This window comes from Dryobates pubescens, chromosome 9, assembly GCF_014839835.1.
Source record: "Dryobates pubescens isolate bDryPub1 chromosome 9, bDryPub1.pri, whole genome shotgun sequence".
In the NCBI taxonomy this organism is placed as follows: Eukaryota; Metazoa; Chordata; class Aves; order Piciformes; family Picidae; genus Dryobates; species Dryobates pubescens.
This window is the reverse complement of record NC_071620.1, coordinates 25,241,422-25,254,201: the sequence shown is the minus strand read 5'-3', so window position 1 is coordinate 25,254,201 and position 12,780 is coordinate 25,241,422. Positions and strand designations below refer to the sequence as shown.

The following is a 12,780-nucleotide window of genomic DNA, read 5'->3' as shown; positions in this document are numbered from 1 at the left end:
TCACTACCCCACCACATTCCCATTAACATCTTCAAGGTCCTTGTCAGCAGTTCCTGTCACTCCCCTGTACAAGAACCAAGAATCAGGTTTACCCTGACCAAAAGGATTTGAAACCACATGCTCATCTGTCTTATAATCCTGCTGCAAACCTTGGTCAGTACAGTAGTCCTGGATTCAGGTGTGATACGGAAATAGAAGATAATGTACTGCCTTTCTTCCCTCCTACTGTTTACAGCTATTGATGCCGTTTGGGGTTTCCCGGTAGGAAGTTCACTCTGTAACCAGGGTCAAAAGCATCTTGTTATTTCAGAAATTGTCTTGTGGTGGAAATACTGGGCTGTAAGAGCAAAGATTCAAGATGCCCGACTGCATGTATTTTTGACATTATACTAAGCTGCCAGCCTGACAGAGGAGAGAAATCATTTATATGACAGTATGCTAACATAATGCGTTTCATGGTGTTGCTGGTAAGCCCTCCAGTAAAACAGCGTTGTTTAACCTTTCACTAGTTTACTAAGAATGCAGAGACAGTACCTGTGTGACCACATGAATGATCTGCTCAGCTAGGTGGCAGAGTTGGATTAGAAATTGGAAAGGTTAAGGAGTTTCAGGGAATGTGAGAGGGAGATAGATTGATGGAGCCACACCCTGAGGCATCACAAGAAGCAGAGGTTGCCCTACCCTCTGGCCACAGGCAGAAGGAGGGGACTTAAGAGACGAGGTGGAAAGGAAACAGGACCTTAGTTGTGGAGGCAAGCAAATCCGCTCCCAGCCTCCCTCACCTTCCCAGTTGCCCTTATGTAATAGGTATGAGGCTCTGGAACTTGAAGGCCTGGCAAATGAGAATATAGATGAAGGTCCATTCAGGGGTTTGTCTGGGGTGAATCAACAAGGCCCACACATTAGAAATGCTTGTATTAAGAAAAAAGGGATGGTAATAGTAGCAGGCAATTCCCTTCTGAGGGGCACAGGGGGCCCCATATACTGACTAGATCCATCCTGCAGGGAAGTCTGCTGCCTCCCTGGGGCCTGGGTTAGAGACATCACCAGGAAACTCCCTGGTCTGGTACAGCCTTCCAATTATTGCCTGCTACTGGTAATGCAGGTTGGCTGTGATGAGGTCTGGACAGAAGTCCTAAAGCAATTAAAAGAGACTTTAGGACACTAGCACAATTGGTTAAGGATCTGGAGCACAGGTGGTGTTTTCCTCAATCCCTTCAATGGTAGGGAAGAATACTAAAAGGAAGAGGAAAGCATATGTGATTAACACATGACTCAGGGGCTGGTGCCACCAGTGGAATTTTGGGGGTTTTGACCACAGGCTACTTTATGAGACACCAAGCCTGCTGGCAACAGAAGGGGAACACCTACTCAAAGTGGGAAAAGGATCCTGGGGCAAGAGCTAGCAGGGCTCATTGAAAAGTCTTTAAACAAACTCAAAGGGAGGATGGGGAACTGGGTTGTTACAGAGGTGCCTGGGAGCATCATGCCAGTATCCATGGGACAAGGTGGTAGTAGTCTTGCAGTTATCTGTGTCAGTGGGAGTGGGGGGTCATGATCTGTTGGGCAGTAAAGACACAAAAGTTGATAGGCTGGTAACTACTGAAGTATGTGAGAATTGTCTGGAGGGAATGGGGGCTTCTCTTGCCATGAAGGTGGCCTGACCATTAGACGAGTTGAAGTATATCTATACTGGTGCCTGCAGCATGGGCAACAATCAGGAGTAATTGGAGGCCATTGTGCAGTAAGAAAACTGGTATAGCTGCCATCATGGAAACGTGGTGGAATGACTCACATGACTGGAGTGCTACAGACTTTTCAGGACAGGCAAGGAACGTGAGGTGATGGGGTGACCCTTTATGTCACAGAGGGGTGTAAATGTCTACTGCTTAATGATGGAGATGACAGGGTTGAGTGTTTATAGGTAAGAATCAAGGGGAAGGCCAAGGAGACAGGTATCGTGATGGGATTTTGTTACAGACCACCCAATCAGGATGGTAAGACTGATGAAATACTATGTAAGCAGTTGGGAGAGATTTTGCATTTGTTGCCTCCTGTTCTCGTTGGGGACTTCAACTTTCCAGATGTGTGCTGGGAATACAATGCAGCAGAGTTGGGGATAGCCCCAGATGTTCTTGTAGTGGATGGAAGGTAACATCCTGATGCAGCTGCTGAAGGAACCAATTACAGAAGGTGCCCGCCTGGACCTGCTGTTTGTTAACAGAGAAGAATTTGTGGGAGATACAACAGTCAGAGTCCTTCTTGGGCTTAGTGATCATGAAATGATCAAGTTTTTGATTCTCTGAGAAGTGAGGAGGGTGGTTAGCAGAACTGCTACCTTGGATGGACTTCTGTAGGGCAGACTTTGGCCTGTTCAGGAGACTGATTGGTAGTGTGCCTTGGGAGGCAGTCCTGAAGGACAAAGGAGTCAAGGAAAGCTAGGCATTCTTCAAATAAGAAGGAAATCTTAAAAGAGCAGGAGCAGGCCATGCTCATGTCACAAAAGACTGGCCAACAGGGAAGAAGGCCAGCGTGGATGAATGAAGAGCTTTGTCTGGAACTCAGGAAAAAAAGGAGAGTTTATGGCCTTTAGAAAAGGGCATGAGCCACTCAGGAGGACTACAAAGATGCAGTGAAGCTATGCAGGGAGCAACTTAGAAGGGCCAAAACCCAACTAGAACTGAGTCTAGCTATTGCTGTGAAAAATCCTTTATTGCATGCAGGGGGAAGCATAGTGACTAAGGTTGAGGAAAAGACTGAGGTAGTTGTGGCTTCTTTGACTCAGTCTCTAATATCAGGGCTAGTTATTTGCTGGGTACCCATCCTCTCAAGCTGGAAGATAGGAATGGGGAACAGACCTCCATAATCCAAGGGGAAGTGGTGAGTGACCTGCTGAACCACCAAGATGTACACAAGTCTGTGGGGCCAGGTGAGTTACACCCAAGAGAGGCGGATGTGCTTACCAAGCCACTTCTTGTGATTTATCAGCAGCCTTGGCTAAATGGGGAGGTCCCAACAGAATGGAAATTAGCAAATGTGATGCCTGTCTACAAGAAGGGCCAGAAGGAGGATCTGGGGAACTACAGACCCAGCAGTCTGACCTCAGTGCCAGGGAAGGTCATGGAAAATCATCTTGATGGTATAACATACCATTTACAGGACAATCAAGCAATCAGGCCCACTCAGCACAGGTTCACAAAGGGCAGATGCTGCTTAATGAACCTTATCTCATTCTATGACAAGGTGACCTGCCTGGTGGATGAGGCACCCTCAGCAGGTTTGCTGACAACACCAACCTGTGTGGTGTGGCAGACATGCTGGAGGGAAGGGATCCATCCAGAAGGAGCTTGACAGGGTGGAGAGGTGGGGCCATGACAACCTCATGAGGTTCAACAAGACCAAATGTAAGGTTCTGCATCTAGGTTGGGGCAATCCCAAGCACCAATATAGGCTGGGCAGTGACTGTCTTGAGAGCAGCTCTGAAGAAAAGGAGTTGGAGGTGCTGGTGGATGAGAAGCTCAACATGAGCCATCAGTGTGCACTTGCAACCCAGAAAGCCAATCGCATCCTGGGCTGCATCAAGAGAAGCATCGCCAACAGGTCAAGGGAGGTGATTCTCCCTGTCTACCACTCTGGTGAGACCCCACTTGGAGTACTGCATCCAGTTCTGAAGGCCCTGTTACAGGAAGGATCTGGACATGCTGGAACTTGTCCAGAGAAGGGACATGAGGATGATTAGAGTGCTGGAGCACCTCTCCTATGGAGACAGGCTGAGAGAGGGTTGGGACTATTCAGTCTGGAGAAGAGAAGATTCTGAGGAGACTTTATTGTGGCCTTCCAGTATCTTAAGGGGGCCTACAAGAAAGCTGGTGAGAGACTTTTTAGAGTGTCAGGTAATGATAGGACTAGGGGGAACGGAATAAAAATAGAAATGGATCTTCTTGGAGCCTTTTCTTCTCCATACTGAACAGCCCAAACTCTCTCAGTTGGGCCCACCAGTAACCAGCACAGCAAGAGCACAGCTCTAAGCCATTCCCCTAAGGTAACATTCATATAGAGGACACCAACATATTAGCCCCAGCTGCCCCAGAAAGCTAATGCATCAACATAGTGAGCACACCACAGGAAAAAAAAAAGTTACCTAAAACTGTCCTAACAAGCCTCAAGCCTTAATTGAATCCTCTCGTTACCTTGCTTCTCATTATCTCAATCCTTCTGTCTTCTGCCAAGATTAGCTGTTTTAATTAAGACAGAGGCTTTTGAGCCCCACATTGGGCACCAGATATGTAGACTGTGCAAGTTCAACACAGCCCACTTCCCCTCCAACACAGAAGTGAGGGAAAGTAACACACAAAAAAATCTCAGAGTTGAGATAAAAAGAGTTTAATATAAATGAGGTAATAAAATGCACAGTTAGCTTAGCCTATTTGCAGAAAAACACAGCAAAATGCAGAAGCAGCAGCAGAAGCCAGTGACCTGTCCCCCACCCTCCCAAACCCTTGCCAGCCCAGCAGGAAAGACCAGCACCCCAAACCTGGAGATTGAAAGCAGCAACCACAACAGGAAGTCTCTCATGTTACAATCTGAACTTCGTGCTTCATAGTACTTTGCTCTGCCAGCACTTTCGTTTTGAAGCTGGCATGACAGCAGCATGGGATTGAGTAGCAGCAGCAGATTCAACTCAACCCATGACTAGTTCTTCCCCTGTCCCCTTCAGAAGGAAACAAGTCTGGGATTTTCTCAGGAGAATGACTACACAATTTAGGGATAACTGGGAGACTTTGGGTTTGGGTCTCAATAGTTGTACATCAGGCAAAAGACATACAGATAGGGACTAGCACAGGGAAAGGGGGAGTTTTTAATGTAGCATCTGGAGTCACCATCATTGGAGGTGTTCAGCAGGAGACTTGACAGGGTGCTTGATTGCATGGTTTAGTTATTAGGTGGGTTGGATGCGATGATCATGAAGGTCTTTTCCAACCTGGTCTATTCTATTCTATTCTATTCTATTCTATTCTATTCTATTCTATTCTATTCTAATTCTATCTTTTGGTTAGTCCTGGTTGTCTGGAATGACATTCATGCCTGTTCCTAGTGCTGTCATGCCATGCCACGCCTTATTTTACTACCTTGTTTACACTGTCTTCTTGGGTCTGAAAAAGTCTTTTCAGTCCTGTTAATCATTTAATTGTTGTATTTCTAACCAATCAGAAGACAGTGACGACTTTAACTCTCTAATTGCTTTCACTGTTTCTGAGTTATGAGAGGTTTAGGCTACAAAGACTGAATTGGTATGTGAGTTCTTATAGTGCAGAGACACCAGTGATAGCTTGCTCTTGGTTATTCCTGGTCATGGGGAAGATTCTAGGATTATTATTAGAACAGCTGGATAACATGGATGCTGACAGAGGTATAAGCAGTTCTCTAAAGAGCTCTGTGGTGTGTCCATGCATCTGTGCTGTCTTTCAAGCCAGTGCCTTGGGAGGAGAGACTTGGCAAGAGGTGTCTTGCCTAACATGCTCATTTTGGGTGGAAACAGGATGGCAAAATAATATACTGGTGATAGAAGGGGCAATATTACAGTGGCTTGTGAGATGCTGGCTCTAGATAAAGGAAGAAAACTAAGACTGGTTGAGGCTAACCAGAGACTGTGTAGTGAAGGGAACAGTACCCTGACAGGTCCCAGTACAGGTAATCATTAGGCAGAGTAAGGGAGAAGCATAATGAGTGATTTGTTGCATGCCTTTGTAATTCATAGTATCTTTTTACAGTTTTGGGCAGGTGGTACCATGAGAAGGAAGTGACAATAGATGGTTTCAACATTTGTAAGGGTCTATATCCTGTGAAATACACAATATCTGGTGAAAACAGCTTTTCTAACAAAGAGCCTTGAGTTAATGAAAGAGCAGTATATTTTCTTGAGTACCAGTGTATTATTTTAGCAAATAGATGTGGCACTTAAACTGCCTATCTCCCAACCCAGCTGTTTGTTATCACTCAAGTCAAAGGTTACATGAAAAAGAGCCATGAGAGCACTCTTTAGTAATAAACAGCAGCTGGTGAGGCTGTAATACCCTGAAGCCCCTGCAGCTGTTTGCTAAGTGGATGCATGTCTTGGCTCCTAGGCATCACAGTCTTTCAGGTACTTCTGAGTATCTTAACCAAAGTCCTTGTGTAACCTTTATTATCCATTCCTATTGTATCTCTACAGCATATAGCGATTTGGGGTATTACATTATCAATAAGCTGCACCATGTGGATGAATCAGTGGGAAGTAAAACTCGGAGGGCCTTTCTTTATCTTGCTGCCTTCCCTTTCATGGATGCCATGGTGAGTGTCTGATTCAAAACTGAATTTGAATATTAATGTGTGGTTTTTCCTTTGGTGACTTCAGTTCACAAAATCTGTTACCTGATGGGAAACTGCAGATGTACAGAAGGAAGGTGTGGCTTTTGCAAGCAGTAGCTGTGAATATACCTGGACTTACCATCTCCTGCTACCTGGAGAAAAACACCTGGGTGGACTTTGAACATCCAGAGATCATGATAAATGTAAAAAATCTCAGCTGCCTTGCTAGAGTTACTGTATGTTGTGTGGTCATCTTGTGATGAGTCACACCCGTTGTCTCTTTGTGTCTTCTCATTCCAGTTTGTAGTAGAAGAGTTGGATTTGCTATACATTCCCAGATCACTTGCAGAGCTCACAAGGAAGAAGCTCAATATTTTTTCAAAGCAAATCTGTTGAAAAGATATTTCTTGCCATCAGTTTTTGTAAGCAGTGTATCTCAAATGCTTGGACTAAAGAACTACATGTGGGGTGGGCTACTGCTTCCCATATCACCAGGCTTGCTGCTTGTGGCATGCACAACACAAGAAGATGGCAGCTCTCTTTTTAATGCCTCTACTTCTGTGTAAAGGGTGACCTTCTCATGGCATGCTTCCACCACTTTATCTACTGCTTTGCTTGAAACAGTAGTTGACAATAAAAAAAAGTTGGATCCTTAAGTTCTCTTTTCCAGACAAACTCATTGTAACTTGGTGAGTCTGTGAAGAATACACTTCAGAGGTGCATCCAGCTGGTGATGAGAATAAACATTTTAACCCATCCTGTACAGCAGCTGTTTTGTGAAGAAGGGGTGGTTTCTTACTAGATCTGCTCAGAAATTTCTATGCAGTCTATAAAATTATTCCTATTTTGCTTGTAAGCCTCGGTAGTGAGGAACTAAATGCATCAGTGCTTTCTCTGCTTTACTGGCTTAACATTTTCCCAGGTTCACAGCAGGTACTGCTGATGGAAAAGAGCTTTATAAGTTGTTTTTATATAATGTGAAAACCAGAACACGGTATTCTGGGATCTAAAATCATTCACAAATATCATAATCACTTCTTAAACTCTTCTCTGACTTTTTTTAGGCATGGACCCATGCTGGGATTTTGCTAAAACACAAGTACAGTTTCCTTGTGGGATGTGCCTCCATCTCAGACGTCATAGCTCAGGTAATGGTCCCTTTTTCTATTATGTTACAGACTAGATGCACAGAGACTTGTCTTCTCTCTCTACCATGAGCAATACCCCAGAGGAAGTTATTGTGTGTTATCTGATGGCTTCCCCACCGTGTGGAGGCTGTTTGCTGGCAGTTGTACTATAGGCTGGTCTCAATTGACTGCATTAAGTCATTCACAAACCAAGAGAAGGGAACCAGAATTGTTGAGGCTGGGGCCATGTCTTCCAGCATCTCCATGAATTTGTTTCAGAATGGTTGTGAGACATTATATATATATACACATGGGTACTTCTGGGAAAAATAAAGGTCAAGCAAAGAGACTCATGCCTGCTACCTATCCTAAGGCTGACAGAATACTTTGAAAGAAACCTTTCTTTTCCCTGTGCATTCTCCCCCACACTTCACATGATTGCACTAAGAAATCCCAAGTGGGCCTTGTAGGTGGAGAAGTGAATGTTTGATTCTCCCATTCACCTGTTAATTTTGCACATGCTGTCTAATCCAGTGAAATGCAGTAGTGTCAGTCATTTTCTGAGTGCTAGTATGGCACTGTTAGTGGATCAAAAGATGAAGGCTCAGAAGTGTAACAGAAGGGATCTGTGTTGATAACCCCCGGGTGATGCAGAGAAGACCAAATACTGTTTGAACTTCTATTTGTGAGAGTGTTGTTAACTGTCCTGTGCTTTATACAAGACACACTTAAAAATCAAGATTCATATACAGTGCTGATGGCCAGTATTGTAGCAAATGAGAAACAATATACAGCCTTCTTTTTAAAACATGTAAAAATATTATGAAATGGAGAGTCTTAGCACCTGTAAAACAGTTGCTATATTGCCCCATGATGTAATGACTGGGTAAGGAAGGGGATAATAACAGTACAGCATCAAAGGAAATGCAAAGTCAACAGCACTTAGTTCAAATTTTTACAGCATTTTCCTCCCACTAAATATGAGGGAGGAAGCCATAAGCAAGACTGAACCATTCAGCCAGCTGCTATTCTATGTTTGGCAGATCTGCCCCTCTACAGTACTGGACTAAATCCCTGAAGATAATACTAATTACAGTAAATGATCTTAACACTCAGGATCTGCTCTTGGTGTGATGTGACCTACAAAGTTTGATGACTCTAGATGTATGTCAGGTTATATACAGCTAAATACAGAAACAAATCTTCATTTTGGCTGTGATGCACATGCCCTTTCCACAGTGGCTGGTGAGTGGGGTGCCAGGGTTGTGAAAAATATGACACCTGTCATCTTGTTTCAACAAAATAATGCACAGAGCAAGTGCAGCTCTGGAAGACAGACATTTGTGGCTCTCCATACCCCAGAACTCTCCACATAACTGACTTTGTAACTGACTTTGCTGCTGTTTACAGGAAATCAATTATTCCATGGGGTTCAAAAGAGCGGTTTTACAAAATCCCATAAACAGTTTGGCCTGCCTAATAAACATTTTCACAGCATACTGGTTTTAGCTGGTTGGCCCCACTAGAATGGATGGGGGGACAGGGGATGGGTGAACCTGCCCCTCACCATTTCCTCCCACTGGTCCCACAGTGGCACAGTGAAAGATAGGAGGGCTGACTGTTATTCAGCACCATGCTGGCTTCATACTCACTGCAAAAGGAAAGGGCTGCAGGGGCCAAAAGGGATTTTGGGGATTTGGAGTGTATTCTATAGCTTGTAAAGTTTCCTGTTCTGTTTTTCCTGTTTTGTCTGTTCCCCTGCTGCTAAATACACTGGTATTTTGCATTGTGTTATTTGATATCCCTACAGCAGTAAATCTTCCTTCTCTTGACTGCTTCTCTGGTCCTTTTTGTCCTTGCCCACTTGGGTTGGGGGGAAGTATTGCAGTAGGGGCTGGGAAGGTGTGAGCAACCTGCTAGAGTTCAGCTGCCAGCTGAGTTGAAACCAGGACACACAGTGTGGCATTTCTTAAGTATTTCTTGAGCTAGCAAGAAATTGATAGCACTGAAGGATAAAACCAGCCCCTGAACAATGTGTTTTGTATTTCTTGTAACTGACTTGAATGGCAACATGTCCCAGCCACGTTGTCCTTGATTTTGCTGTTCACTGCACCAAACACAGTTGGCTTTTCAGTTGTGCCCCCCACCCACAGACATTTGGAATTTAGTAGGCATGCCACCAGCTCTGTACTTAATGGAAGATAATACCATATTAATTAATTCATTTGCATTTTCTGAATTGAGTATTTAATTATACAAAACTAAAATATGAGCTGTTCGTTAGGCCAGAATTTTTCCATTTCATTTACATCACTGCAGCACTCAGCTGAAGAGGGAATGATGAAATACTGACATTTCACTCAAAAAAGTAGAAAATGAGAATGACGTAAGACTTCCTGCTTAAATGCATAAGTGAATACTTTAAAATATCTGGCTTTTTCATGGCTGCTTTTCCCTCTGCCCTACCCCCACCCCACAAAAAGCAGGGCTTAGAAGCTGACCCTAGAAGCTCAGTGATTACCAGAACAGCACATTCTCCTGGGAAGGGTGACAGCCACATGCTAGTTGGCAGACCGTGCCAGACTTTAATGATAAGTCTCCTATTTATGTCTGCTAGTTTGGCATCTGCCCATACCTTAATTACTGTTTAAATAGAGCTTCTGTATGATGTTAACTCTTGTTCTCATTTCTGTGACTGAATGCAAGGGGGTTCCAAATGCCACAGGCTCAAAGACAAGTAGATACTGCAGTCACACGTAGTTGTTGGTTCCAGATGTACTAGCTTAGAGTCAGACAGAAGATACATTGACCCTAAAGAATCATAGCATGATGTGCGTTGGAAGGGACCTTAAAGATCATTTAGTTCCAGACCCCTGACATGAGCAGGGACTACTTCCACTAGATCAGGTTGCTCAAAGCCCCTTTCAGCCTAGTCTTGAACTCTTCCAGGAAGAGGCATCTACAATTTGCCTGGGCAACCATTCCAATGCCTCACCATCCTCACAGTGAAGAATTTCTTCCTTATATCTGATCTAAATCTGCTGTCTTTCAGTTTAAAGCCATTACCCCTTGTCATGTCACTGCATGCCCTTGTAAAAAGTTCCTTTCTACTTTTTCTGTAGGACCCATCTAAGTACTGAAAGGCTGCTATAACATCTCTCTTGGAGATTTCTCTTCTCTAGGCTGAACAACCCCTCCTCTGGACTTGCTCTAACAGGTCCATGACGTTTTTATGTACAGGGTCCCAGAGCTGAATATAGACAAATTACTAATTATTTATTTGTTTGCCCTGCAGGTTGTTTTTGTAGCCATTTTGCTTCACAGTCACTTGGAGTGCAGGGAGCCACTCCTGATCCCAATCCTGTCCTTATACATGGGAGCACTTGTCCGATGTACCACACTATGCCTCGGATACTACAGGAACATACATGATGTCATTCCTGATAGAAGTGGGCCTGAAATGGGGGTATGTCTTAATGCTTTGCACTTTTGAAAATTCAGTAATTTTGAACTTGTTTTTTTCTGTTATAATACTGTATTAAACCACTGTGCATGAAGGGTCTTCTCTCCCCATTCTGCAGGAAAAAAACATTTTCATTTAAAGAGGCATGGTAGAAACTATTCCACCAAGAGTGCACAAGAGACAGTGCTTCCCATGGTATGGATGTGCTGTCTACTAAACTCTTCTGTGCTGAGCTCTGTACTAAGTTGTAAGCACAACATGAACTAAGTGGACACCTTATTTAACAAGGAAGAAGCTCTCAAAATTCCTCCTTTTCTTCCTATGTCATACTGGTTTTCACATGTTTTCATCTGGTAACCAGAGCAAATTAGGCAGATGGATACCTTATGCATTGTTTGTTGAGAACCATGACATAGCATCTTCTGAATCAGTATTACTGACATGAGTGAAAATATTTTGGGCTCTGAAAACTATTTAAATGAATTACTGAAAACAATTTAAATGCATGTACCAAACTGACTATGGGTGGAAAGAGAAAAAATTCTCTGTTCTTTTGGTTCAGTTCTGAAGCTTTTTTTTCCCCAAATAACACTTTAAAAAAATATTTTTTCCTATGTGTTACAGGGAGAGGCTACGATAAGGAAGATGCTGAGTTTCTGGTGGCCTTTGGCATTAATTTTGGCAACTCAGCGAATAAGTAGGCCCATTGTCAACCTTTTTGTCTCCCGGGACCTAGGTGGCAGTTCTGCAGCCACAGAGGTAGGAAAGTCAGTGCTTCCATTACTGCACATTCTCATTCACATGGAGTTACTTCTTTGTTTCTCTTAGCTGTGCTGACACGAAAACTGTTGTCTTAAGTACATTTCTGTTTAGTGCTCTCTTTATCCATCCAAAAGAAGGCTACTTCGACTCATATTCTGCCAAACCTACTGAAACCTCACTCACAACAAGATCAGTAAAATTTTTTTCCCTAAACAGTTCGTATGTTCAGGTTTTCATGCTCTACATGTAGACACATAGGCTTTGGAGCATTCAGATCCCAGAGATTTTAGGACAGTTGTCAGTAGTCCCATGCTCCACTCTTTCCTGTTGTGTGTATCTATGGCCATAGAAACTCACATGAAATTACTATTAGCAGTCAGTGCATCACACAGAATAGGGTGAAAACATCAGGAAGAATATTAAAAAAATCTGCTTTGGGCTATGAAATGAACTCTGTTTCTCTTGAAAATTTCAGATCACGCCAGTAGTCTGGAGTGGCTGATGGGACCGCTGCACCAGGGGAGGTTTAGACTCGAAGTGAGGAGAAAGTTCTTCACTGAGCGAGTCGTTCGTCATTGGAATGGGCTGCCCAGGGAGGTGGTGGAGTCACCGTCCCTGGAGGTGTTTAAGAGGAGATTAGACGTGGCACTTGGTGCCATGGTCTAGTCATGTGGTCTGTGGAGACAGGTTGGACTTGATGATCCTTGGGGTCTCTTCCAACCTTAGTTATACTGTGATACTGTGACCTGGACTTCTGACTGTAATGCAGTCTTCACCAATGCTCACCATGAGCTGACCTATTCTCTCAAGAAGTCTAGGGGACTTCTGCTGCCAGCGGGAGGTTGTCTTAATCCACGTAGTCATTAGAAAATCTCATGTGTTTTTTCTATAGGAAAGCCAAAGCTGATAATACTCTAAATACATAGGAAAATTCAAACAGCTGATGCCCGGTGAACGTTTTCTCATCACGACTAATTTGACATAAGTGACACTGCGTATTTCACTCCCTCGGGAGTTGCCAGTGACTGCAAATAAACAGCTGTGGAGAGAGAATTTAGGAAACATAAAGCCCTTACATGT

At 43.7% G+C, this 12,780-nt stretch overlaps 1 protein-coding gene across 1 annotated transcript in view; it reads left to right on the top strand.

Moving 5' to 3' along the window:
* Positions 1 to 12,780, top strand: part of ANKH (ANKH inorganic pyrophosphate transport regulator) — a 93,729-nt gene that overhangs the window by 58,857 nt on the left and 22,092 nt on the right. Inside the window, exons 3-6 of the mRNA XM_054164313.1 lie at positions 6,212 to 6,330; positions 7,413 to 7,496; positions 10,771 to 10,941; positions 11,563 to 11,697. Of these exons, the coding sequence (XP_054020288.1) occupies positions 6,212 to 6,330; positions 7,413 to 7,496; positions 10,771 to 10,941; positions 11,563 to 11,697 (509 nt within the window). The remainder of the gene's footprint in view (positions 1 to 6,211; positions 6,331 to 7,412; positions 7,497 to 10,770; positions 10,942 to 11,562; positions 11,698 to 12,780) is intronic.